This window comes from Ostrinia furnacalis, unplaced genomic scaffold (genome assembly GCF_004193835.3).
Source record: "Ostrinia furnacalis isolate ACB-3 unplaced genomic scaffold, ASM419383v2 OfSCF0710, whole genome shotgun sequence".
Classification (NCBI taxonomy): domain Eukaryota; kingdom Metazoa; phylum Arthropoda; class Insecta; order Lepidoptera; family Crambidae; genus Ostrinia; species Ostrinia furnacalis.
The window spans coordinates 445,360-473,354 of record NW_021130949.1 but is presented as its reverse complement, the minus strand read 5'-3'; the positions used below and the strand labels follow the sequence as shown (position 1 = coordinate 473,354).

The window sequence follows — 27,995 nt, the reverse complement described above, 5'->3', positions numbered from 1 at the left end:
CTTTATTTTAATAGCAATACCATAGATTGTTACCTCCGTGGTTTCTGCAATCGGTGGGACTTACGTTAAAGATTTCGATATGGGTTGAATCGATTTTGTACACTAAATATTATAATCTACGTTAAACCTGCACGTACAATTGTGAATGCTACCAATAAACTGTTGAAGGATAGTGAGGAAGAAAATTTTGTACAAGAGTTAACCCCTTCGAATTCGTTTATGTCGAATATTTTTCGTATCTTATTGCTAAGTTTCTGTTCGTTGACCATATTCGTAGCCAGATAATTGTGTGTTTTGTTTTTTGTAATATATTCATTCGATAGGTGCGGGGTTTTTGATGACACGTCGTCTACAACTAGTTCGTCTTCATCATCAGACCTGTCGGCAGATCCAAACTGGTTGTCAGGACCCTCGATGGGTGTGGAGTATTTGTAATCTTCCTTCTTGCTTGCAGGGCTTGTATTCCTTACGGTCGGGCCAGGAATTTCTGTAAAACATTTTAACATTAAAGAACTGATAGTATAGACTCGTGGCGTAGTATTAATAGTTCTCTTTTCAGTAGTTATTAGGCTAGCAAAGAACTACCTAATTTTTGATGAAAGTTAAAGTAATAAAGTAAGAAACAATGAGATATTAAGTCTAAACGTGTTATAACTCAATTGCTTAAAGGGTTGCTATTTTTTGTATGCCTTGTATCCTACCTCAAAAAACTCGCCTACAAAACCTAGACCTCATCAACGCGAGTGCAATATCAAACCACAGGCTTGTGTTTGTCTTTCTAGCACACAAACGAATGGTCAAGCTAGGTAGATTGCTGTTGGCTATCTCAATATACCAATGCCCTAAGTAAAGCTGGAACCAAGATTCGTATGCATTTATAGTCCGTGCCAGTTTAAACTGGCTATTTTGTAATTAATTGTAGCCTACAGCTGTTAAAATCAACTCAAACAGAGATTGAACTGCCTCAGAATTCATAACATTTCTTCATTTTGAAATCAAAGATAGGTTTATTCGAATATCTAGGTATGTATTACATTTCATGATTCGACTTTATTAATTGAAAACATTGCCAGTTTCTATTAGCACAGATATTATTGCCTTGATTCAATTGTACGTATTTTTCGTTATGTTTCCTATAGTATAATAACTGTGTATTTTCGAATGTCTCTTATTTTACGTATCACAAGTCTAAAATGAATGACAGTTTTGATAGCAAACGGCTTGAAAATAGCAATTTCTTAGTGGGTTATGTTGATTTTGCTAGGTCCATCTTATCAAAATATAATAATGCGTTCCTTAAATGTTTATTATTTAAGGTAAATACATCTTCAAAACGTTTAAGAGTACTGTAACGCCACAGTTTCAATTAGCACCAATCTTATCGAAGCCATTAGGGCATTAATAGACCTATTCGATTCTCCTGGAATCGGCTCCAGCCTTAACGTAATCTCTCCATTAATTTACACTGGCAGATTAGCATTGGGCTTACTGAACCGACAATGAACAATAACTATCAGATAGCATCATTGCAAGGTGGTAATTAATGTGCTGGGTGTAATCCTATCAAAAGTTACAAAGGACGGCTGACTTTCATTACTATCAGCGATTAAATAAGGTAGAGTTTAGACAAATTCTATCTCATTTAAATAATAAATTGATCATTTTTATAGGTTTGAGGCTCCATTCTGATATGATCATTAAAATTTTATAGTTTTTTTCGCCGCTTGACTATTGTAGTGGTGAACCCACTGGTAACACAAGCTTAACCATAGAACATAGAAACCTCTTTCTATATATTCATAGTTTTGTAATTTTTATTTGCGAATTAGTAAATATTCTTTAAAAAATACATCTCGCATCACCACTTTTCAAATTCCTTTATGTTCTTATACAGGAATTAGATGAGTTCCGTCAAAGGAACCACTTATCTTGAATAATTTCGCTATCTCAATAGGTACTGCGAAGTTTGTCACTTCATATGAAATAAAATAGAGGTCTATTGTAACTTAACAGAATTAGGTGACATGGCAACGTAATCGTTCCAGGAAATTTGTGTTTATATGTTTTAATAATATTAAAGCAATATTGTAATTTTATTTCTCCGATAAGATTCAAGGAAGACTTCCATCAGTCCTTTGTCTGGTGCTCGGTAATACAGGGATGTAGGTAGATAGACTTTACTTTGAAGCCTTGAATTTTAATAAGACGGCTGATTTTTGCTTTAGTACTTTTTTTGTTGGATGGATTCTCCGTAAGCACATCTATGACACATTAAGCAATAAATTCAAGTTGAGTTCTTGAAAAGAACACTACATACCTTACAGCCTGATGATGCTATCTACTTTAGTAAGGGAGTTCTTGGCAACGTAGCGGTATCCACCCAAATCAGATGTAGCCAGACTTATTACGGTCAGCGCTATGCTGCTTTCTCCAAGAACTCACCGTATGATGAATCTATCCATTTCACACAGGGAGTTCTTAGCAATACAGCGGTACCCACCCACGTTAGCTGCAGTCACCATCCTTATGGCGAACACCAAACTACTTTTACCGACAACTTACCATAAAGCTGACGATGCTATCCACTTTACCCAGGAACTTCTTGGCAACGCAGCGGTACTCACCAACTTTGTCTGCAGTCACCCTTCTTTTGGTTAGCGCCAAGCATCTTTTACCAATAACTTACCATAAAGCCTGATGATGCTATCCACTTCACCCAGGGAGTTCTTGGCAACGCAGCGGTAGCCACCCACGTCAGCTGCAGTCAGCTTCCTGACGGTCAGCGCCATGCTGCTCTCAAAGGAACTGATCACTGTGTTCACCACCTCGTACTTGCTTGACGATATCACCATTTCATCTAGTGAAGAAATAGTTTATTAGCAAGGCAATAAATAAATATTACAAGTTGATTTTAGTTATAAGTGGAAAAGGTAAATGATTCCAATTGCCATAAATGTAAAATTAAAGCCTACCAAGAGACATACTCGTAGATTTCATCATACCACTTTCGGACTACTTTAATTTAAAATACAAATTAAAGTTTGGATGGGGCTCTACACCCGTTGAAAGCGTAGCTGAATTAATTGGGTTGCATTTAATAAGACATGTATACTTTTAGTATTCCTCGGTGATTTATGGGTTTGAACGTGTAAGTATGTTAACTGCTGTAAAAATATCAACGTGTCCTTTGCAAGCGTTGCAAAATGAACGATATTTTTCAAGAAGCTTCAGAGCGCTGACATTTCCTGCACCTTTTCAGCGGGGCCCAAACAATCCTTCTATTGGTAACTAAGTATGTCGTTCGCTCCGAGCCCCTAAGCCCCCAGCGCCTGTTGTCCGCAAATGATAAAGCGTCTGGCTTTCTTATGAAAACACTGTTGCACCGCACTGCCGTGTAAATAGTCTCCCGGCTCCGCCCGCCCGAGTTATTGGAGGCAATAAAACAAGCCGCAAGATATTAAATTTTTCATCGCAAAAACCCTAAATTTAAACCCAAGGAAGTTACAACGATAACGCTTTTTTAATCTCAATCGAAACTTTGTTTACCCCGTGTACCTCCGCTCGCGACACCAAAGATGACCTTCAAACGAAATTATCCGACAACCCGAGCCCGCCGCTTCATTATAACAAGAAATTTCATCTCAATTAATGTCTAAAATAACACTGTAACACTCTTAATTACGCTCGAGTGAGGCCTGCTTAATTAACACTTACATGTCAGCGGGTCTAACATAGATTGATGACAAACGAAAATGACGATCCAGTGCTGTGCCCTTTTGGTTGGTTTTCGTTATGTACTTGTGAGAAAATGCCAGTCATGGGAGGCAAGTTCGCGGGAACAATGCCTGGAAACGCACCACGGATCATAACACAGAGTGGAGCAAGTTGGCCCTTAATGCGTTTTAACAATTAGCGCCAGCTCGGCGAGAATGGCTCGGGCCCACGTTTTTATCGTGCCACCGCACGGAGAGAATTTTTCATTAGTAGGTATGTAACTGTGAATAATTTTGTTATAACTATATTTTAGTTCTATGTACAAGTTTTACCTCATTCCGGCAAAGCAACTTGTTTGATCATCCATGTTATACGCCAGCATTAAATGTTTCAACTTTGGGGTTCATTAAACCCTCGTTCAGCCAAGTCCATCGGACACTAAATGTTTATGCATTTTCCACTGGCAAAAATACTCTCACATCAAAAAATTAAAACAGCAGTCTACTACGAGTATACATGTATCTACTCGTATGTTTGAAATCTTATGACTGTTTCCAAGAAAAACTTGATTATAAATATTGGTGTGTTGTGATAATTTCAAAATCTACTATCATATATAATTCTGTAAGAATCGTGATATTGAGCTTAATTGTTTCGAATTTGATCAGCACAAATCAAACAGCAGCGTTTCTAACTCTCGTTTTATTTACCTAACTTCCCGATTCTCATCATCAAAAAGCTAAATCTCCACTCGGCACTTAACCTTTACTTTTCAGGGTTATTCTCATTGGCTAACTAGATAATAAAGCAGTGAGATAATGTTACTGTAGCTAAGGCTGGAGTATCGGCTATTCCGTAGAAGTTATTATGACCGTTACGGCCCCTCCCTTAGGTTTTCAGCGGCTGTAAAGTCGCCAGTGAAATGGTGAAGCAAACACTGATAGCTTCAGGAACGGGGCCATCGACTATTGATATTGTGTTGAGAATTTAGTGCAACCATTCTAGCTTTTGAGACCGTGTTGTTTTATTGTGGTTCAGAATAACACTGCAAGTATTTCCTAGAAAATCTTGCGTTAAATTCAAAACAATTTTTTTTTTTTGTATTTTTGGGCAACAGCAACGCCTAGTCATCTCGCTTTTCAGATTTTTTTCTGTTTAATGTTGTTTTTTTATACGAAATCTAAATAAGTTAAAATACCTACAGGTAAGTATTTTAAGCTGCTAATCTTGTTGCTGCTAATCTGCTTACAGATTATTATTTTTAAATTTTTATTTAGCATTTTGATTTTGACTTCAATATTACTTCCGTAGAAAAGCAAGTACGAAGGAGAAGGTAACTAATAACGTGGTTTCAAGGAATGATGTAAACAATTTAATATTCAACCTATCTTAGCATGTGTATTTGGAACTTTATTATAATTTTGTTATATGAGTGAAGGTATACGTGGAATTTTATGTTAATGTTAATAGACTTTTCTAGCCATAGACCTATTAGTAGGTAGGTACTACCAAACACTGAAAGGCTTATTACAAAAAGTTAAACGCCTGCTGTACCGTAGTGTAATACCTGTTCAAATTATCATTTTTTATGGAAATGACATTTTAAATCAATGTTTAACGTTAAACTTTTTTGTAATAAGGCCCTGATACTCTAACATAATTTGGCGAGCGTAAAACTCCACGTCACCCGCACATGTATACATATATTTTACTCCCAATGTTTTATGACGTCACGTATTCTCCATTTCGGATGAGCGCCAAGCATAATGTGGAACTTAAATTTTCCAGAAGCTCAAAACTCGGTCCCATTGAAAATTAACCCGTAAATTTCACGCGACAACTGCCGAGTAGAGAACTTTGCGAAACCGCCGTCGGCTGCGGAGCGAAGTAACACCTAGTATCGTATCCAGCTCATTACGGCTTACTTTTTAGTATGAAAAGCGCAGTGTACTGTTAAAATATCACGTCATAACTCGAGGATTTGGCTAGCAAAAACACTATTATTGAAACTAGTAATGTATGTATTTCATATCACTAGTTGTCANAGTTGTCGTCTGTTGAATCTCATATGTATCAAATATTAATTTGCTGCTAGAAGCTAATTACAAATGTCTTTATACTACAAAAGTCCCCAAATGTAGTGACTCCTTTCCATATTTCTGAAACGAAACGACTTGTGAATTGTGATGTATAATGCTCGTCCTCACTGAATACGTAAGAACATTCGGCTGGTACGTTCCGTACCCAGATTTCCTTGACACATAACATCCAATGTTACGGGGTGAGATACCACCAAATATGTTTTATTACGCAACTTTCAGCTTTATATTAGCCGTGTGTCACTAATGGATTTTTCACTGAGACACGTGTACTTTTATTATGATTCCCGAACGGTAATGTTTCTACTTTTCAATGTTATTGGAACATTCGGTTTTATACGGCAGAGATACGAGCTCAAGTCTTCGTGATGCGCTCGTTTATTAAAACTGAATTTATGCATTCAAAAAGATCACACAAATTAGGTTTGCGCTTCATATTTTCATATTGCTAGGAAACGATTTATGTGAATATCTCGTATCTGTAAAGAATTTTATATGAAACCGGGTAGGATGGGAGCTCTCATCTCTTACGTGGCAATATGAATAAAATATGGATTCATCAGTTGAATAAACGAACATTTCGTGCTTGAATAACGTTGTGTTCACGTTAGGTGTGTAATGATCACCTGGCTTTGTATGTGAATGTTTTCTCAAAACCGAAACGCAAGATGAGAAATTTTGTTGGTGAGACCTAGTTAGAAATGAATGAAAAACGCAAGTAGGAATGTTTGAAGAATTAAAGCGATTAAACTTTAAGTTTTCCTTTCAATCATGGCACAATTTATTTTTAGAATTCAGAGAAGTTACCCCAAATTTTTACTCATTTGACAAAAACCTCATTAGCAATTATAAACTAACTTTTTGTTCGATAGAAGTTGGAAAATGACGGAGTCGGAATATAAAATCAATTTTGATAAGTAAACTGATCCTAACAAAATTCCAAACTATGTAGTTACAATGAAAAACGTAGGATCTATCGGATGATGTTAGATGGGTAATTTCGTGAAATTATTCTGTATACTCTACGTTAGCTAATATTTATTTGCGGTAGTCCTGTGGGAGAGACCCAATTACCACATTGTCAATTACGTCACGAGCTTCGGAAAGGGCTATATTTTAAAGTGTAAAGCAAAAAACAGCAAAAACTTGATTAAAATAGTACTTTTACGTAGCGTATTTTCAAAATGTCACATAATAAATCCTCGTTAGAGTGCTTTTTGTTTATTGTAATAAAGTTGTAACAAATAAGGAACTGAATCATTCTCTGGGAGGGATTTTCAGAGTGTTTACGGGAATAAAAGTTTTTTATCGCGTCACGGGCAGAGTAAGGACTGTCGTTATGTCGCCAAGCGCCGTGTTTGGTTTAGAGTCCCGGGGGAAGAATGTCCGTCAGTTATATTTTTCATGCTCGCTGTTGACGCATCTTTCGCTACATTGCTTTTGTGTATTAAAGATTAAACTAGTAGAGTCCTTAGGGAAAATTTAATGATTTAATGAATGGCAGAATTATAAAATCAACACTGAATACTTGTTGCTAATTCACTCGAAACATAAACTCAATACAAATTCGTCTCTATGGAGGAGTGTTACTTAATTATCGCAAAAACATTTCTGTATGAAAAATGCGAGTCTTTTTCCCCGGCTAAAAAGTGTAATTATAGAAATTTTATTTTACGATAATATAGGTTTGAGGCTTTAAATAGGCGCTAAAAGCAAAGGGAAGGGAGCCAACGACGTGAATATTATAATTATAGGATTTTCCTCGACTCTTTCCTTCTTTTGCAAATTGTTCGAGTTTTTTTTGGCGAAATGCGAATGGGCGGGTGACGCTTGAAAGTAATGAGATATTAAGTTTTAATTTACGAGTGCGTCTGATTCAAATTGTGGATTGAACTATTGTGGGAAGACAATGGCGTTTACTTCCGTGTCAGTGGGCTAGGCACTTAGAGAGAAGCTGTGCAGGAATACTTTTCAAATTACCTTCTATAGTAGCTAGTGGTATTCTAGAATAGAGTTAATAACTTCTAAAACACAATGAGTACGTCAAATTATATGTAATACGTTACATTGTTGACCTTAATAGCATTATTATTACCAACGTATTTTCCATAATCACAATACAATAAACAATAATAGTCATTCAATCACTGCGTAAATGAATAATTACGAGTTATTGTGAGTAACGAGTGTAATACGAGTACGCTCTTTGGAAAGAACATTAATGTACTCAGATTACTGCCATGAAGTTTCCACATCATTCGACTTTTTTTGGCAAATACAAAAGATTTTTATTCTTTTCTTTTGTTACTCTTTTAAAAATAAATTTTTTTCGTGTATATCTTAAGATTGTGTATATATGTGTTACAGAAAATAAGGGCATCCCCTTTTAGGGTAATACGATAGATACATCATATTGCTGACAGTATCATCTAAGTTGATAATAAATTGTCCCTGAGTCGTATTTATCATTTAATTTTAATAATATTTTAACACCATGACACAGATTAAAATCAATGCAGTGTGACTTTAATTGGCTTCACACATCATACAAAGCAGTGATAAAAAATTTAAGCCTTCGAGACGTTTTATGAAAGACATAAATTAATTAATTTACTATTTGACGGCAACATACAACAACACCGTAGACTACAGCATTATCAAATAGTTTAGTATAATCCTTTAACGTAGGCAAGTTAGCAATCGCAGTTACCCAGTTGGTACAGTCCGGTCGGTGCGGAAACTTGCCGAATCAAAAGCTTGATTAGACTTGTTGGAATGTTTGTTTTAACTGTACTCCAGTAACTGGATCCATGTAAACTAGTGATGGCCTGCTTAAGATAGTTTTGCATGTTGTTAATGAAAATATTTTTAGTTAAGACATATTTTAAATGTTTAGGGAAAGAAGCCTTTGTCCAGGAGCGGACTTCCGTTGACTGACACTGATATTTTTATCACTACAATTTTTAAAAGTGACAAGTATTTAGATACTGCGCGGAAATGTGCTCAATGGAGTATATTTATTGTGTCACTAGCTGACCCGGCGAACTCTGTTCCGCCTTAAAGGCAATAAATAAGCCATTGCAATTTTTCCTTATTTGCTCACCGTTTAGACCTACCCTGGACTACGACAAACATTTTAAAACCAAAGTCAGCTCAATCGGCCCAGCCGTTCTCGAGTTTTAATCAGACTAACGAACAGCAATTCATTTTTATATATAGACTAGCTGACCCGGCGAACTTTGTTCCGCCTTAATGGCAATAAATAAGCAGACTTTTTTTAAATTTCGAACGGGATAAAAAGTATCCTATGTCCTTCTCCTGGCTCTAAACTACCTCCCTGACAATTTTCAGCTAAATCGGTTCAGCCGTTCTTGAGTTATAAGCGAAGTAACTAACACGACTTTATTTTATATATATAGATTATACGTTTGTTTATATGTTTAAATTCCAACTACCTTCACGTCTGTCTTCTGTCTTCTGTCTCCCTAGATTGTCTACAAGAGATCGCTTGCCGTGCCATTTCTTTTATGCAAGATCTTGTTTTGTTTTGTGTACAATAAATTCGGCCTTCAACTAAGAAGCAAATTAGATGTAAAGAATCATCACGTTTTTCTTTTTTTTTACTAAAATAAAAACAGACTAGCGGAAATTGACTTTAAAGCCAATCCCCAATTCTGCGGTCTCATGAATAAGACAAGGCTAGCACCGTTTTGAGAACCAAAGCGAGATTGCCATTCGATTCCCCGAGGGGGCGTTGTGAAGTGGCTTGTTTAGATATGTACGGGGAAAGTTCTTAAGGAGCCGATGTGGGGCGGTAATGTGAATAGGAGCATTGGCGCAAGTCGACAAAATATCAAGTAAAGGCTGAATAGGTACTTTTTTTGCTAACATAAGTTTAAAAAAAGTCTTCTTTGTGTTAAGAAAAACTTATTTTTAATTTTGAAAAGTGGCCAGTATCACGAATTTTGGATACAAAGTAAGCCTAGCAGCCAAGGACTTTTTGTCGGCCGATAGTTGAGTCGTGCGAGTAATCAGTATGTCACACGCACATTACACCGGTATATCATCGGCCGATTCTTCATACAGATTAGAATAGAGGCCCAACTATCAGCTGACTAAAATTCTGTAGTCTGCTAGGTTAATAGTTAGTTTCTACCAACAGTTAAGAAGTCATCTGCATAAAGTGCTAAATAAAAAAAAATCACAACCTTGGTACAATGAAGACGATATTTTATAAACAATCACACACTAGCTTGCTGGTGAGATAAGCTGAACTGTGTAACTATTGTAACATCTACCTTATTGTATTACCTTGTATCGGTGAATAAAATAAATGATCTTTTATCTTAAAACAAAACTTAAAATAATACTCTTAGCTTTTCTAATAATCCAACTCAAAGTTTAGATGTAAGTCTCATTGTTTACAATAGTTGTATAGTTTTAGGCTAAATTGATTTTAAATATTGTATTACAAAATTACTCACTTGAGTCTCTAACCCAGTAGTTGATGGATTTCGGTGATGATTCCACATAGCACTCCAGGGTGACGTCAGTCCCGAGAGGAGCACCCACCAGTTGGTTTGGCACTTGTATCACGGGGTGAACTAAAACAAATATCGTCATCATCATCATCATGTCATTTAGTAGCCACTGCAGGACCATGAATCTCTGTAATTTAGCACAGGCAAATGGTGGATTGAGCCTATACACAACCACCCACACCCTGGCCAGACGGGATGACATGGCCAGACAAGTGACAATCATCATGAGGCACTATGATTGTCCTTTAGTCACCTTTTGTAAACTGTAAGAGTGAGAGTATGGTCGTATTCTACTCTGTGAAAAGTACATGATGTCAAAAAATTCATTATAAAATATTGTCTCTAAAATAAGTCAAATTAGGCTTTGTTGTTTCTTACTAAGTACTAACTTTAGAATTTGATCAAATCTCAAGAATAAAAAACGCAAAATAATTTGATTAAAAACATGGATGGAAACATCCAAGTTAAGAACTAACGACTAAAATTATAACAGGGATTTCTTGTGAATACCATTCCTAAACAAAAGCAACTTCTTCATCACTCATTAAATACAAATTAGAACACTAATATTAAAGTTAAATCTAGCCTGAAAGCACAATGTCCGCTTGAGTTGACGTGAAGACACAAACAGTCTTAACAGGCTGAAAATAATTAAAAGCTACTACTTGCCGAAATTAAATAACACCATTAATAACAAGCACCCCCGAAAGTTGCCGAGATAAACAACAATTACCAAGAATTTCTCGCAGAACCTATTTCGTCTCTGAATGAGCTAAGAAAAAAGGAGATTTCGTCCAAAAATGTTTCCTTAAGGTTACTTGCGCCAATGGTTAAGTGATAAATCTTAGGTAAGTTATTAATAAAGAACAGTTGTTTCGTGTTTGATAGATATGTGTAATAATGGAACAAATCATCTTATTAGGACTGATGGAACTCATCGCGATTCTGATTTACTATGTTCAACGCAACGCAATCATCGCAAATCGAAATCGGTCTACTAGATTTGTTTGCAAAAATGTATGTCATTAATTTTACTGCATAAATTACTGCATTATTATTAAAATTGATAGAAATCTCTGTTCAGTATTTCAAAAGTAAGTAATTACGTAAGTATATTTAACTAATTAAATACGATTTTGCTAAATCTCTCCCTACGCTAAATCTCTCCCATAAAATATTCGATTATAAAAGTTACATTAATGATTTAAAATAAAAATCAATTTCTTTGTGGGGTACGTTTAGTAGCAGTTTAGGTAAACGGTCATTACTTTGGCCAAACATTTATACCTACATTTGAAATAGAAACATAAACCTTATGTACATAGACTCACAGTGTACTTTGATCTGGATCCGCTTGCTAACGGACGGCGGGACCCCGTTGCTGGCGATGCACAAATAGGCGCCCATGTCGGAGCGCGATATCTTCGTCAGAGTCAACACTTCTTCCTCGTACATCTGAACTGGTAGTGAAATATTTTATATTAATAAAGATTCTGTGTTTTTATTATAAAATTATTGAAAAATCAAAAACCCAACTGCGTAAAAATGAATTGGAGGCATCAATGACTAATAGTTTTTTTGTTGGTGATAAGTATTTACTTTACTTTAGTTAACAATGTAGTTACATAAGTAGGCCAGCTTTACAGAAGTACAACTTTATATTTAGTAACTATGGTATAGAATATTTTAATGTAGAGCTTATTAAATATTTTAATTTTTTGGGCAGTTAAATGAAGTAAAAATTAAGTTCTTTTGTACAGCTATGAAAATGTTTTTTATAGTCAGTTCACAGAATCACACTTTTAAATATTAATGTAGTTTTTATGGCATTTAAAAATCACTTGTTTAGAGACAAGATACATAGACTGTATATTTTATTTTTCTGTCCAAGTATGTTACTACCCAGGAAAACACACTGTCTCGAGGGACGCGATAACGTTTCTGTGCAAACTGGATCTTCATGTTCGACAAAATCTTCTGTCGGATCAGTGGATTACAAAAATGCGGTATTTAAAATATTTATAAGTTTGATTACTAATCTAAATGTTGAGTAGATCTTTTCATCCACGAAGACGCGCCCCACCATTCTTCCGCTAATGTTTGAATGTTATTGGTACACGCTAATTATCGACACTACAATAATGACGCTCGGATTGCTCGGACGGATCAGACTCGCCAGCAGTCCCGCACCCCGCGCTTCCTTCGACCAAAAATTGGTGAGGCGCTTCTTCGTAGATGAAACGATCTATATTTTGACTCTTGTTTCGGGCGGAGTTTAGAATTATATTTGCGTACCTTTTGTTTTTCCTCCATGAGGGTCCCTAATGACAATATCCGCTCCATCTTCTCTCCTCCACATGATCCTGGGTTCTGGCATGCCCCGGGCCCGACAGACTACTTTAGCAGTTCCACCTTCAGGAACCATGACATCTCCTGACGTTTCTTCAGGAACGAAGTCGGGAGGTATCACCACATCCAGAAAGCCCATCTAGCAAGAAAAAGAGACATTTAATGTTGAACCTTGCAAGAAAATGGACTATAAAAGTTTGTCAAAGTAAATCTGGGATTACTGTTTTAATACAGAACATACTCGTACTTACTAACTGTCACTAGTGAAATAGTAATCTTTAGAAGGATTTAATATGTCCAAGATTTAGGAATAATATCATTCATGTTTTATGAATTTTGTTGTAGTTGTTGCGGGCTAGGCTAGACAAAATAAAATAGAAGCAGGTCTCGAAAAAAATGAAATCGGGCGCGGGCGAAGCCGCGGGCGGAAAGCTAGTACGATATAAAAATCACGTTACATAAGTATCAACAGGTATCAACTAACCATTTAATCACGTCTACCTAATCTTGAGACATGACCGACTAACTATGGACAACAGGCCGATCTCGAAAATNGAAACAACAACAAATGTTAAGTATCTTGACTCTTGTTCCGGACCACCAATTTTTTGTTGGCCGATAGTTTAGTCGGGCAGTTATCAGTATGGGCATGTATGGAAGTGCTGCGCACATTACACCGATTGATTCTTCATACAAATTATAATCGGGCCCAACTATCAGCCGACTAAACTCGACTCTGCGCCTAGGCTAACAATTATATAATTTGTGTACCTTTTGTTTTTCCTCCATGAGGGTCCCTAATGACAATATCCGCTCCATCTTCTCTCCTCCACATGATCCTGGGTTCCGGCATCCCCCGGGCCCGACAGACCACCTTAGCAGTTCCACCTTCAGGAACCATGACATCTCCTGACGTTTCTTCAGGAACGAAGTCGGGAGGTATCACCACATCCAGAAAGCCCATCTAGCAAGAAAAAGAGGCATTTAATGTTGACCTTGCAAGAAAATGGACTATAAAAGTTTGTCAAAGTAAATCTGGGATTACTGTTTTAATAGATAAATAAATACAGAACATACTCGTACTTACTAACTGTCACTAGTGAAATAGTATTCTGTAGAAGGCAATAATATGTCCAAGATTTAGGAATAATAAAAATTTCATTTCATGTTTTATGAATTTTGTTGTACCTAGTTGTTGCGGACTAGGCTAGACAAAATAAAATAGAAGCAGATCTCGAAAAAAAAAAATGAAATCTATTAGATATATAAAAATAAATCGCAAAATGTGTTGGTAAGCGCATCAACAACGCCTGGACCGATTTACCAATTCCTTATTTTGAATGTTCGTTCAAGTCGGAAAACCCGTAAAACAGCCCTTTTTTCACGAGGGCGAAGCCGCGGGCGGAAAGTTAGTACGATATAAAAATGACGTTACTTATCAACTAACCATTTAATCACGTCTACCTAATCTTGAGACTTGACCGACTAACTATGGACAACAGACCGATCTCGAAAACAATTTTTGAAACAGTGCATGCAGCAGGGCAGGGCGTCATGCCGCGTCGACGCGACGTCTGCGTCAACGCCGCGCTGTCTGCGCTGTCGCCGCGCGATTTATGCCGTTATCAGGCCCGCATATAAATTACACAGAAGCGCAATAATTTAGGAGCACCACGCACGAATCATTACCCGCTGCGTTTCCAGCTGCACTTTAATTCACTTTATCTCACAAACGCTCAACGTAATTGCATTCGTTGATAGCGAGTACTCACAATTTGATCGCCCGCCGAGTTTTATTAAAGAAAGTTCCCGCATTGTACGATAATCTAGATGGCTTTGATACTGTGTCACGGAACGTCATTAAATTCATAGTTATTTTATAGTGCTACAAAAATGTTTGAGGTAAAAAAGAGTGTGATGGACATAAAATATACCCCAGATACAAGCTGCAGATGGAAGTCTTACGGCAACTACAGAATGATCATATGGGCCTGGATGGTAAATGAAGTGGGGCTCATGTTAATAGCGACGGATATATCTCACAGTGGCTTCTACATATACGCAATGTTACATATCCTTTCAGTTATATTCATAGGAATACCACTCATCTATTCCGAAATTTGTTTGTCTCAATACACAAATAACGGAGTCATATCAATATGGAATTTTCTACCGATTCTCCGACCTGTCGGTTATGGGACTATTTATTTAGTTTTACTGAAATCAGTATACATCACAGCTGTGACGTCTTGGTACCTGCAATATACATTCTACGCTGCACTCGACCCACCGCCTTGGTTTGTCTGCGATGATTTCAATACCACAAAATGTATGGTGAAAAGAGTCAACGTGTCAATTTTCCAGCACTGCCTTGAAGCTCAGATACTGTTTGACGATGACTGCGGCGTGCAAACTGCAAGTAGCTGGTTTTTCGAACGCGAGATCGGGAACAATAACACAAAGAACTCGTGGTACTGTGCACTTGCGTGGAAGTCAATTATAGCGAGTGTTTCAATAAGTACTATAATTTTCGTTTTATCGCTGCGGAAAGAGAAAATTCATTCAAATAACAGTGAAGCTTCTGGCGGTATACGTTTCGGTTGTGATGCTTCTGTTGCTGTGTGTAGCGCTGTCTACGAGCGGCGCGTGGTACGCGACGCTAATAACAATAGACTGGGACAAGTACAACTTCCTCGACTGCTATAAATCCATTACCCGTGGTTTTCTTTCAGTGGGAACTGGTTTCGGGATAATTGGCTTCTTATCGCGGGATGCTCCCTTCCGCAGCCCCGCCACAATGACCTCCATCACAGCACCTTTATTTTCGGTTTTCGTCACTATTATGTACGCGCTGATTTTATTTAGCGGCATAAAAACCATGTCTTATTACCACGGTGAGGAGGAAAACGTGATAGAAATGGGTTTTAGCAGCTATTTTTTACAATTCGCATCGGTTTCGGAGGTGTTGAGTTATTTTGACGAAACACCCCTCTGGGGATTTTTGTGGTTTTCATCTGTTTTTCTAGCTCTGTTTGTTAATACATGGTTACTGAATTTCTTTTTGAGAGACCTTGTCAAAGAAAATATTCGTTTCGCACAGCATCATACAGGGCTGTGTAATATAATAATCACAGTATTAATGTGTGTGATGTCTTGGCCTCTATTCTGCTCTGATATTACGGGCGCTTTTACGGATGCAATAGAGATAATACAAATCTTAAGCAGCTTTTTCCTATCTATCTCATTATACTGGATATATGGGCTCCACAATCACAACGTTGATATCATTTTCATGACAGGTATAAAAGCCAGCTACTTTTGGAAATTGACGTGGTTAATTAACCCCGTGTTGATTTTTTCTTTGTTGTACGCTAAGTTTTTAACTTTGGAAGCTGCAGAGTATGAAGATTCTATTTACCTAGACGAGCCCATTTCAGTGTATTACGATATATTGATAGTTTACGTCCTTGTGGCGATATATGGCTGCGTTATTTTATTTGGTGTTATAATTGAATTAGTAATTTATTATCGCCATGGCATGATCCGGGAAGTTTTTACGCCGAGCGAAGATTGGGGGCCGAGTGATAGGATTTTGTTTAAAAGTAGAAATATGTTTGTGCCCGAAATAATGACTAGGGAATTCCTGTACAGACAGGTTCGGATACACGGGTATTCTAGAAGGCAAAAAGCTGCGGTCCGACAGAAGCAAATAGAGAATCTAGTTACTGATTCGTCAAGTGACGGGACGGAGTGGAGTGCCATGACTTCGAATTAAATGGATTGTTACCTGGCTCTTCATGGGGTCTGTGTTTATCTGGCACATGTATTGACCCCGGTCCTCCTCTTGAACGTTTCGTATGTGAAGGTTCCAGACGGTCAGTCCGTTGTGTGACACACCCACTCTGTGGTTGTTTGTTATTACGTGAATGTGTATCGCTTGTATTGCTTTGGTGTCTGCTTTTACCCACCCAACCTGTAAAAAATATTAAAATAAAATATCTGAGAATATAATGCAGACCTATTATATTTGGTTTTATTTTATTATACATTACCCTGTATCCGCCTAGATTTTGAACTAGGCATTTAAAAGTGGCATCTCGGCCGACTGGCACAGTTAAGTTTGTGATTGGTTCCGCAAACTCCGGTTGAAACGCTTCACCTGTATAAGAAAAAATCATATCTATCAAACAGTAGGTAGTATGCAACTTTTACTTACATTTAGGTGTTATAGCTACATGTTTGTAACAAGAGAGCATCAACATTATTTATTACACAGATCCGTAAAACATGTTTAAAATGACGAATCTTAAATCAATTACATTTTCAGGAAAGATCACATACAATAGAGACATGTCAGCCGTCTATTGCACAATCTGACACTAAGTTCGGTAATTTCGGTGGCTACAAAAATGAAAACTAAGAAGTAGTAGAAAAAACTGACATATAGGCTCATCAGTGATACCTACACTAACTACATTTTAAGAGTTAAAAAATGTCATACCAACAAATTTCGAGTTGGGTCCTAGCATGAAAACGGCCAGTAAACATAACGCCCAACAAGACTGCTGCATATTTTTAGCAACTGATCCTCTACTCCGCCCCGAAGCTTGGGATCTCCATGAGACTGCAACAAAGGCAAATTATTAACATATTTCACGGTTTACACTGCTTATTCCGACCGTATAAAATGAAAATGATCTACATAGGTAGGTAATAAATTACGCGTTTTATTACTTCGCCACGAATGCTTGCTAGACTTGCCTTGATGTAAGATGGTATTCCCCGTGGAACAAATTAGGTGAAAATTAATACTGAAATACTGAAATTAATACTAAAACGTAAAGGTAGTAAATGTGATAAGATAGGTCTTTACTGTTGGTGATAGACTGTCAGAAGACGACAGCACACCAAGCTTAACCGAGGCATGGTTACAATAAGTACTACATACACCTAAATTGTATAGTCTGGTGCATTAATTATACTAGTGAGACGTACCTACCTTGGATCTAAGCACTAGACTACGAACAATTCATCTAATATACGAGCATCCGTAACATTTCCTTCTATTACAAACGCTACCTAATTTAGTAACAAAATATAAGAATAACTCTGAGATAATTGTGTCATATGAACTCGACAACCAAAACAAAATTGCGCACATTTACGTACAGGTACCGTCACATGCATTTATCGTAATTAGGAGCATGTGCGATACGGGAACGGCGCACATTCGCATCACTTTTGCGATTTCATCAGTCAATAATGATTTGATGTTGGGTTGTCTGCTCGGCCTTCTAAAATCGAAACCTTTGCGAAACGAGCTCGGATGTGAATGCGCAACTAAGTAACTTAGTACCTACTAAACTACGAACAATAAAATTAATCTATTACTATACTAGGAGAGTGCGTAACACTTCCACAAACCTAATTTAGTACTAAAATTATAAGAACAACTATATAATGAGCTAATTAAGGCTGAGTTGCACCATCTTACTTTAACTTTGACAAACGTCAAAAATCTGTCAAACTCCATACAAAAAGCACCGGTTATCGTTATAAGTAGTTACGGTCATAGTTAGGTGGTGCAACTCAGCCTAAGTATATCAAATATTATGAACAACGACATCCAAAACAATATTGCGTACATTACGTGCCGGCATGCACTCATTGTAATTAGGAGCACAGGAGCGTGTGCGATACGGGAACGGGCACATTCGCATCCCTTCCGTATCATTTTTGCGATTTCATCAGTCAATAATGATTTGATGTTGGGTTGTCTGCGCGACCTTCTAAATCGGAGCCGCCGCTTTGTGAACGAGCGAAACGAGCGAGGATGCGATCGCGCACCGGTAACTACTTTTCCGTAAAAGTGCGATAATGCTTGAGAAAAATTCGAGGCACATCGCCGCGGCCATTGCGATACGACCGACATATTGGAGTTAGCGGTTGCCCACGCAGATATCTTTTGCCCGACATTGATATTGGAAAGTTGGGATATATTTTTGGAACACAAACAGTTACGTAGAAAGCAAGGGATGTCTATAAATAATATTTACTTTAGCTTTGTTACAGACTGGTTCTCGTGTATGAATGTATGTAAAATTATCCTGAACGGTGCGAACTACAGAAACGGACGTTAGATTAGGCTTTTGTTCTTACAGATCCAAACTATAACTGACGGCTTTTAAGAGGTGGCATAATTAAGATTCGTGATAGTTACAAATGATTTATATAAGGAAATAAGTCAACAATAACTACACCAAACTAACCAAGGCGCTATCTTACCAACTTAGCCAGTTTGTACTGCTTTGACTCGAATGGATGGACGGACGTACTTTAAAACACTCTTGACTCAAGTAACAAATAAATCGTCGTGCTCATTCAAGTATTCATACTTAAAACTATTATACTGGCTTATATTAATATGATTAAGTGATTAATCTAAGAGAACTACACATTATTCTGCACATCTTAATGTGCAACAACACAACTAGAATTAAAAAAATATGAAAAACTATTAGAAGTCTAAGGGAAGACTGTAATTGTTGATATCTTATGGCTAATAAAGATGATGAATTTAACTCTAAATATGGAACAACTCTGATCGTATTAACAAAGCCTTGTTCTCGGATTGCGAGTGTCTGGTTCCATATGCCTCTAAACGATAACGATCGCAGCAGATGAGCCTATTTATAGACAGTTTAAACATAGAATACCTTGTCCTAGTACTTACCTAGTTACATTAAGTAGACTTGGTATTGTTATTAGCAATGAGCTAATGTCTTTTGTTTAATACAACTTTTAGGTTGAGTTGCACCATCTTACTTTAACTTTAACAAACGACAAAAATCTGTTAAACTCCATACAAATAACTGCGGTTGTTGTTATAGTTACGGTTAAAGTAAGCTGGTGCAACTCAGCTTTAGTAGTGAGACGACATCTTTTGTTTTTGTCAATTATCCATTTTTAGACACGAGAAAATCTCCTGCTTTATACTAGGTAGGTACCTAGTATAAAGCAGGAGATTTTCTCGTATAGGTATATTTGTATACTTAATAACATAATATAGGTATATTTGAGTAGTTTCCGAGGACAATTATTATGTAAAAGTTTCGTTAGTCAATCTCTACATACCTAAATTGCATGATACTTCATCTCTTGCGATTAGTTCAAAGTTCTATAAAAACTGCCATTGTGTTCAATAAAAACTATAATTTTTAAAATTAAATTTTTGGAAATTGGTTTTAATTGTTGCTTTTGAAAAGCATCTCATCTCTTTATTTTTTGGCTCTACCAGCCATCAAAACAACATTAAGCAAACGCTAAAAACCACAAAAAAATTCAATATTTCTTTCCTATATTTTTTGGATTACACACAATCGAACAACACGGATGTATAACAATATAGCGCACCCCAGGCGCTTGCAGCAGACGAATCCCCTAAGTTGGCCAAGGGAACTAAGTTTGCAAACGCTGTCGGAAATTTCATACCGGCCGGTAACTCGTTCGTACCTAAACAAAACTTGCCTGGTTTACTAATACTATTGCTATATTGTGTTGTGACATTTGACTGCGTCTGAGATGGTAACTAAATGTTTGGATTTCAAGTTGTTTAGGGAACTTGGTTAGGTAGTACATTTAAACGAAGAAATTATGGGGATTGTGTATTATATTATTTAGTACCTAATGCCTAAATTGTTTTATACCAATGTTACATGTGGTACATGTTCAAATTATTATCTAATCAGGTTCTGGTTTTGAATTACTAACTTATACCTACTTAAGTTCTTTATATTCGATTATTATTAATAGATAAGGGGTTTTTATACTAAAAGTATTTTTTGCATTTATTTTAATCTGTGTTACCTACTAAACTTTGAACTTGTGATTTATTTTTAGTTTATTGCATTTTTTTAAATATTAAAATTATAATATTAACGTAATAGTGACAAATGTGTAAAGTTAAAGTCAAACTAAAAGTATTTACTTTGTAAATATTTAGCTTGTCTAGGCAATTAAGTTCCAGTTATTAATTAGGCAGTAAAATCTATTATCCATCACCGTTTTAAACAAGCGAGTGCAACGGATGCACGTTAATTAGCGACTACTAACGCGTTAACTGGCGGTCAATTTTAACCGGAGCAAATGTTTGCTGTTTGGTTAAATATTCAGCCGAGGAACCTCGAATGGTGGTGTTAAGAGAATAATAAATACGCCGGCATGTTGAAAAGGATTTGGTGCTTGTTTTAGATTCGATTTAATGAAAATTAAATTGTTTTTAGATTTGGAATACAATAAAATATAATTAAGACACAAAATTTGATTCAAAAATATTTTCATTAAAATAAAAAGTTCGGAATATTTTGAAATACCTAGTTAACTTGATATTAAAAATAACTGTCTACTCTAAGAAACAAAATGTGTTTTCGTTTTTGTTGCTATAAAACTCATAAAGTACTAAGTTATAAACAGCTACAAACTTTAGTAAAACTAAGATTACAAACAAAACAGCATTTTCTACGAAGAAAATATTCAATGTAAAAAAAGTCAACTGAAAATTGTATACCTTTCTACAACAACGAAATAAATTCTAAGAAATCACTAAATTATTTAGGGACACAAAATAGCGAAACAACTAAGAAAAACAAGCGACAAAACCGGCCAGAAAAGTTTACGTCAAAAAGAAATGAGCACGCTTACTTTTTACACGTGAAAGCGCTCAGAAATTTTTAGTACCGCAAAAGGGGCAGGAAAAACGAAAATTGCTTACCTTTATTGTCAATCAAGGGTTAATCAAAGTTGGTGGAGGTGAAAGTTATTTTTCGCGCGGCATTATTTCCCTGTATAGAGTTTGTAAGTGCGAGCGAAGTTTGGGCGGGCGTCCCGCGGGAGAGCGCTGGGGCGGGCGGATCGTGGCACCGAGAGGCACACACTGAGCCGATTGTTCATTCCGACCTCCGCTCCGCAGTTATTCTTACGCAGATGTCCATATGATGGAGGCAGATATGAAGTATGAAAGGGGTGGCGACTTGGCTCTGTTGTCAACTTGACACGGAGTTAATAATGTAAAACAAAAATGTTGTTAGATAAAGCGAAATGTTCCAAGAATCGCCAGAAAAACCAGTGCGTTTTTTGTCATTTAATGATAATTTCTTAATTTATCCACTAGAATTGTATTGCTTTGTGTTTTCTTTTGTTTCTTTGTTTAATCAGTAACTTTATTTAGGTACTTATACAAATATTTTAGAAATATTATCTTGTTTTTTTTTTTCAATATAATAGTTCATAAGTAAGTTTGCTGCATTCTAAATTGATGATTCTAATAATAAAGTAAGGTAAAAAGAGACCGATAAATAGTAGGAGTTTGTTTTATTATTTGGGTTACGTGAAAGTACATAAAAGCTAATTATATTTCCATGTAAGTCCCTTTAATATTAATAAAACATTTTCTACTGGATTTTCTGAGAAATCCCATAAAAGGTGTTCCTGGAGAAACTAAGTAGCACACGAAGCCGCGACCTTTTTGCTAATGACTGGTAATAAATAAATATACTGATTATTTTATGTAAGAAAGAGTAACTAACTCGATCTTTCTGTCAGACCTACATGTTGCCTAAGCCACTATTTTTTATGAATTCTCGTTTTAAGAACATTTTGTGTAAGTTTGCTACGTTGAGGAAGCAATGAATGTATTAATTAATATCTAATACAGTTCTATTATTTGTGGCTCAATTATTAATACTAGGCAAGACAAGGCAACAACTCAAGCAGTTGCGCCAGAGTCACTGGGTTGATACAATGATAATAATCTACTTTTGTTAAAATATTCTAAAATTTTAAAACAATTATAGACATACGTCTTTATTTTTGACTTATGTATATAATTAGCTGCAGGTGTTTAGGTATAAAATAAAAGTATTTACTGTGAGAGTAGTTTATTTACGACCATGTTTTTGATCAGGGATAAAGGCAAACTCCGGAAGAGATTCCGCGAACAGAAAGTCTATAAAATCATCATTAACTCACCTCTTTTTATTTCCGTAGCGAAGGTTTAAATGTGATAAAAAAACTTTTATTAAAAGAGTTACGAGTCAATCAAAAAAGCTCCGAGATACTTTCGTATAATGAGTCCCAATCCCGTTGACCCAAGCTCGCCAAGCAACTAACTTAATGAAATGGAGATAGAATAATTAGCCACTCGCGCTAATTTCGAAAGTTATTAATTGAGGCGTTAGAAAGGACCGTCATCTGCTCGCTGGGGGAAGGCGGCCATCTTATATGTATATGCGTAAAGCTGCGGTCACATTGGCGTGGTATTCCAGGGAAGATTGTCTAGTGCGTAAATGATCGTGTTCGCAATGTTGCCCGACTTGGAATCTTTGTAAGAAATATGTTATTTATTTTAGTTGGCTCTCTTTCAGACTGTCTTGATAGTTTCCATCCTATAATCTGATTCAATAACTACAAGACAAGTTACTGGCGGACTTTATGTACAGCTTATGCAGCATTCATAATTTATTTTACAAAACAAACCAAGGTGTCTTATGCACTATAGGTCTAGTGATTATCTAAATCAGAGCTTGAGGTATGGAAGGAGCACGAGAGGGGGTGACATAATACACTCGACATCAAATAAATCGCACCTCCCGCGACAAGCATTTTCAAACGTATGCATCCCCACTTCCCACCAATATTGGCACCATTTAAAAGCCTAGTTCTAACCTTCATTTCGTTAAAGGAAAGGTTTTTACCCCAAAAATGTGTCTTTAGAGTCACTTCTTCAAAAAATTTGTAGTTACGCTAAAGCCAACTTTTATGGCTATAAAACTGTTAAATTGGGATTAATCGCTATCCATCTGTTAAAGAGGACACGTGACATCATTATTTGGTTTTATAACCATAAAAATTGGTCTAATTGATCCCAGAGGTGAGCCCAAAGTGAGGTCTATTTTCAAGTCACATTTATGGTATATGTTAATCATTTATTAAGAAATTAAATGTGTTTTTCTTTAAGGATATTTATTGGGCTTTCAAATAACACCAATATTGTTGGGGCACCATGATTGTGTCAGAAGAAAATCGTTTATTTGATGTTGAGTATATAATAACATTGTAACGTGTCAGAGCACACAAGTCTGAAACTCACCAGAATTCACACTGACATTTGACGTCACAAAAACATTCTCACATGTTGTAAGCGCTAGTGTTATAGTATCGTAATGTACACTAGTCTTAAAATCCCTAAAGAGAAAACAATGTTCCTGTACTGTCCTAAGGACATAAATCTACATTTGCAGCGCATTCGGCCGTGTAGTCACACCCTTTTATGCACTCACTAAATGACGCGCCATTGTGTCAACACAAAAGCTCATTAGCGTACAAGATTTAATTCAAGTTATAGTCGTTGCCGTATTCAACTTGCCGCCATTGAGAACATTTTTTGAAGAGCCAAGGAAACGTAGCTTAAGTTTTGAGGGTAGTATTCAAAACAGATTTCTTATTTGTAAGGGTATGTGCTCACAATATATCTAAAAATGCAATGATATTTTAAAAATATACTTTTGTCTATCTTTTCTGTTGTGTGACAATAGTTTCAAACATGAAATACATTCAATAAATCTTTGTATTTATAAAAAGAAAAATACAATAATCTGGAACATTCCAAACATTAGCACCTGCAGCGCAAGCAAAGATGACTATTTCTTTGTTGGTGGTGGCGGAGGATCGTTGTATCCTTCATGGAAATTCTTCAAATAATTCCAAGGCGATTCCAACTGGAAACGTCGATATTCTTGGGCAAACTCAACCGGCTCGTACACGATTTTCTTCAGTTCATCATCATACCGAAGTTCTGTGTACCCGACCATGGGAAAGTCCTTTCTCAAAGGGTGACCAGTGAACCCATAATCCGTCAGAATCCGCCTCAAATCTGGGTGGTGCGTGTATATAACGCCGAACATATCATATATTTCTCTCTCCCAGATATTGCAAACTTTCCACAAGGAGTACGCTGAATGCAGCGGCGTGAGCTCGTCAGTGTAAGTTTTGACTCGCGCGCGCTCTCCGAACCTCATGCTTAGCAACATGTATACCACCTCGAATCTATACTCTCTGCTAGGTACATCTATCGCTGTTGCTGCCGAACAGACATTGAAGCAAGCGTGTTGGTGATGACACAAAAAACTCAGAACCGGGAACAAGCCTTCTGGAGCAACCAAAATTTCAAGCTCATCGCAATGCTGCATCTGGATCTTCTGAACATATTTCGGCATGCAAGCTGCGACGTATAACCCAAACTCGTACAGCTTTTGCCGTCTTGGATTGTTATGCTTCCTCAAAGTGTAGGCTTTCGTCTCTATTGGCTTCAAACGGACCGGATCATTTACCTGCACGTTACATTTCTTGTTACATAACGTGTAACTTGTGTATAATTTACGCTTGATAATCGTTGGAAGGTGCTGTATGATAGTGGATTTCAATATTCTGTACATTATTTTATTTAATTCATAGAAAAATTCGAATACAACAATCAATATTTTGGCAGCGGTTGATGATATATTGCGTCAAAATCAAGGCGTCAAATATCTCTATGATCAAACAGTAAAAAACTTTTAGACATAGATTTAGATGGTTTTAGGTCTTAATACAAAAAATTTTGTCTCTGTATAAAAATATTAACCCTTTTGTCTCTACTTACTCTACCAGAAAAACTATCTGTAAAGTAAAATAATCTTAAATTGTAGACAAACATTAAATTTCTAACCACGAAGAAAATGTAAAAATAAGCGGCTTTAACTGCACACCAGCCCAAATCCTGTTCAAAATAATAATTGAGATACAATGTCACTCAGGAGAGCTTTATCAAATCTGTGCATGTCACAGCGAACTGACAAGCAGTCCCTAAATTTGATTAAATTTTTACAACCCGTTTTATGGCGGGAGGATGTTGGTTGGAGCACACACTGTTCAAGTAACATTTAAATGTGAACGTTGGTCTTAATTAAAACATTACAATCGCTCGACTCGTCGGAGTCTTGTGTTTAACATTTCCTACTTATTTCGCTCGCAGTAATACGTTTGTACGCGTATAAATAGAAAATGCAGTACAAAATGTTTGTACAGAATTTGTAAGATGCAAAGTCACATAATAGTACAAGTATTTGACTGCTACTTTCGTTTGTAGATTTCTGCAACTGCATAATATTAATAAGTTTTTATAATTATTATTACTGACGGGATTGCACCACCTTAATTTTGAGTTTTCGATATTAAAGTTTTTATATGTGTTGTTTTAACAAGTTTTTCAAATTGTAACCATCAATAGCCGTATACATAACAAACATAGTAGGTAAGCCATATCTAAGCAGCTGTATCTACTATACACTATCTATACTTAATCCTTCCTAATGCTTTATGCCTAAACATAATCCTAGGTAATAATTTATAGGTCTGCTTTTGCTCAATGGTTGTACTCAAATTAATTTTCGATTCGAGACCGTTTAACCTGTGTGCTTACCGTGAGTTTACGTTAGGTTTGGTCGTTAGCGAGTATGTCAGAAAAGTCTATGAAAATTGTATTTCGCTTCGCAAGATGTCATACATTTTAATGTAATTTTTTTACGCAGTCGCTAGCGACACACACCTAACGTAAACTCATGGTAAGCACACTGTAGACTTAAAACCTTAATTATCGAAACAGTTGTGATTAAATCGTTCAACCTTCGCTTTAGCGTTGAGAAACGATTTCGAAATGTAGAGTCATATTATATTTTAAAGAGTGGTGACTTTATGTAAATACTATTAGACATAGATACGTATAAACAGACAACTAATCTAGTCATTCCTTTAATTAAATGAGTGTAGCCTGCGAACTTTACGCTGGCATTCTACGGAGTACCCGAGGACCCAAACAGGTCTTTGACAGCGTCGTTTTAGAAGAAGCATGGATGTCGTGCATTTTGTCATTCTCAATGTTATACTTATTTTAATTACATAATTATATCCCAGGTTTTTTATCCATAGTGAACTCAACCAATTTGCCTTTACCAAGTGGTTATAAATAAATCAACAAAAGCATGTTACCGCCACCTATCGGGACATCTTAACTTTACTTTTACTACACACAACTTTTAAGCATTTTAATTTATATTTTGACTATATTTAGCCACTAGTAATAAAATTCTTAGGTATATTATTAGTTCAGTTAACCACGAATCAAACAACTAGCTCTGAATGTTTTCCTACCGAATCAACACTTCAACTTTAACTTCAATCTATAAAGTTTCCTTACAAAATTAGCTGAAACGGTTTGTGTTTCACATAAGATGATTAATAATAACTTACACAATGTTCTTAGTAGTAGGTGTCTAATCTGTTTAAGTATGTTAACTTTAAATTAAATATTAATTAGGCGCGCGTTCAATTCGCTTCACAAGTTTGAAGATAAACATTATAAGACTGTTACAAGTTCACATCGAAAATTCCAAAGAAAAACACACAAACATGTCGCTAACATAAATATTCTTTAAGTAATGTAACTTTTTATTAATTTGATTTACTAACATGTTTGGTCAAAGTTGAAAGTGGGTTACCCTACTTTTATTTAATTATGTAATAGAGTCATGTTAATATGGTCGAAAAAAATGTTTCCCTGAACTTAAGATTCATTTGCTAAGTTAATAAACATGTTACGAGTTTTGTTATTACCTCGCAACCTTTCCGAAAAAGAGCACCAAGTTCCCACTCAAGTCACTTTTGAAAGCAGTGAAAAAAGTTTAGTTCAAAATATTTTTACTGTAAAATACAGTACAACTTACCTTGTCGAGTCTGATTCAGGTACTTCTCAGCGTTCTCTGCAACCGTAATTTCGCTTGACACTTTTTTTTCTACACCCAGTAAATTCATGTACACCGTGGATCCTAATTATCAAATAATGCTTTCACATAATCGAGACGGCGCGCATTTTACACACGGAACAAGACTTTACACTTCGCTCGAAACTTTTCTAGTGGAAGTTCCAACATATGTCCCGCAGGACTCGCGCGGCGCGCTACATACAAACGAAACGAAGATCTTATATTTTTAGAAGAGACATACATGCCACAGTCTTTTTTTTTCAACTTGCCTGCTCTGAAAAAAATACCTAAACTACTTTTGTTTCTTTTTATCTATGACTAAGAGGATACACATTACAAATAGCAACATTACTTGGATCTGTTAAGTTTTTTGTCATATTTTCAAGATGCGTCATTCATTCGGACGTCCACTGCTGAAGAGACAGAGGCCTCGCCAA

General features: G+C 36.3%; 3 protein-coding genes across 3 annotated transcripts; 1 reads left to right on the top strand and 2 right to left on the bottom strand.

The window, feature by feature from the left end:
• Nucleotides 1-46: 46 nt before the first annotated feature.
• LOC114349833 (lachesin) lies at nt 47-27,637 on the bottom strand. Its single transcript, XM_028300401.1, has 9 exons — nt 27,520-27,637; nt 17,205-17,327; nt 16,756-16,862; nt 16,491-16,676; nt 13,475-13,667; nt 11,686-11,814; nt 10,298-10,417; nt 2,687-2,857; nt 47-487 (listed from the first exon to the last, which is right to left on the bottom strand). Exons 1-9 carry the CDS (start codon nt 27,605-27,607, stop codon nt 117-119), a joined length of 1,488 nt encoding a protein of 495 aa, XP_028156202.1. The 5' UTR covers nt 27,608-27,637; the 3' UTR covers nt 47-116.
• On the top strand, nt 14,560-16,551 carry LOC114349832 (sodium-dependent noradrenaline transporter-like). The gene is made up of 2 exons (XM_028300400.1): nt 14,560-14,900; nt 16,198-16,551. Exons 1-2 carry the CDS (start codon nt 14,597-14,599, stop codon nt 16,476-16,478), a joined length of 585 nt encoding a protein of 194 aa, XP_028156201.1. The 5' UTR covers nt 14,560-14,596; the 3' UTR covers nt 16,479-16,551.
• Nucleotides 24,341-25,237, bottom strand: LOC114349830 (NADH dehydrogenase [ubiquinone] iron-sulfur protein 3, mitochondrial). Its single transcript, XM_028300399.1, has one exon. It carries the CDS (start codon nt 25,192-25,194, stop codon nt 24,400-24,402), a length of 795 nt encoding a protein of 264 aa, XP_028156200.1. The 5' UTR covers nt 25,195-25,237; the 3' UTR covers nt 24,341-24,399.
• Nucleotides 27,638-27,995: the final 358 nt, after the last annotated feature.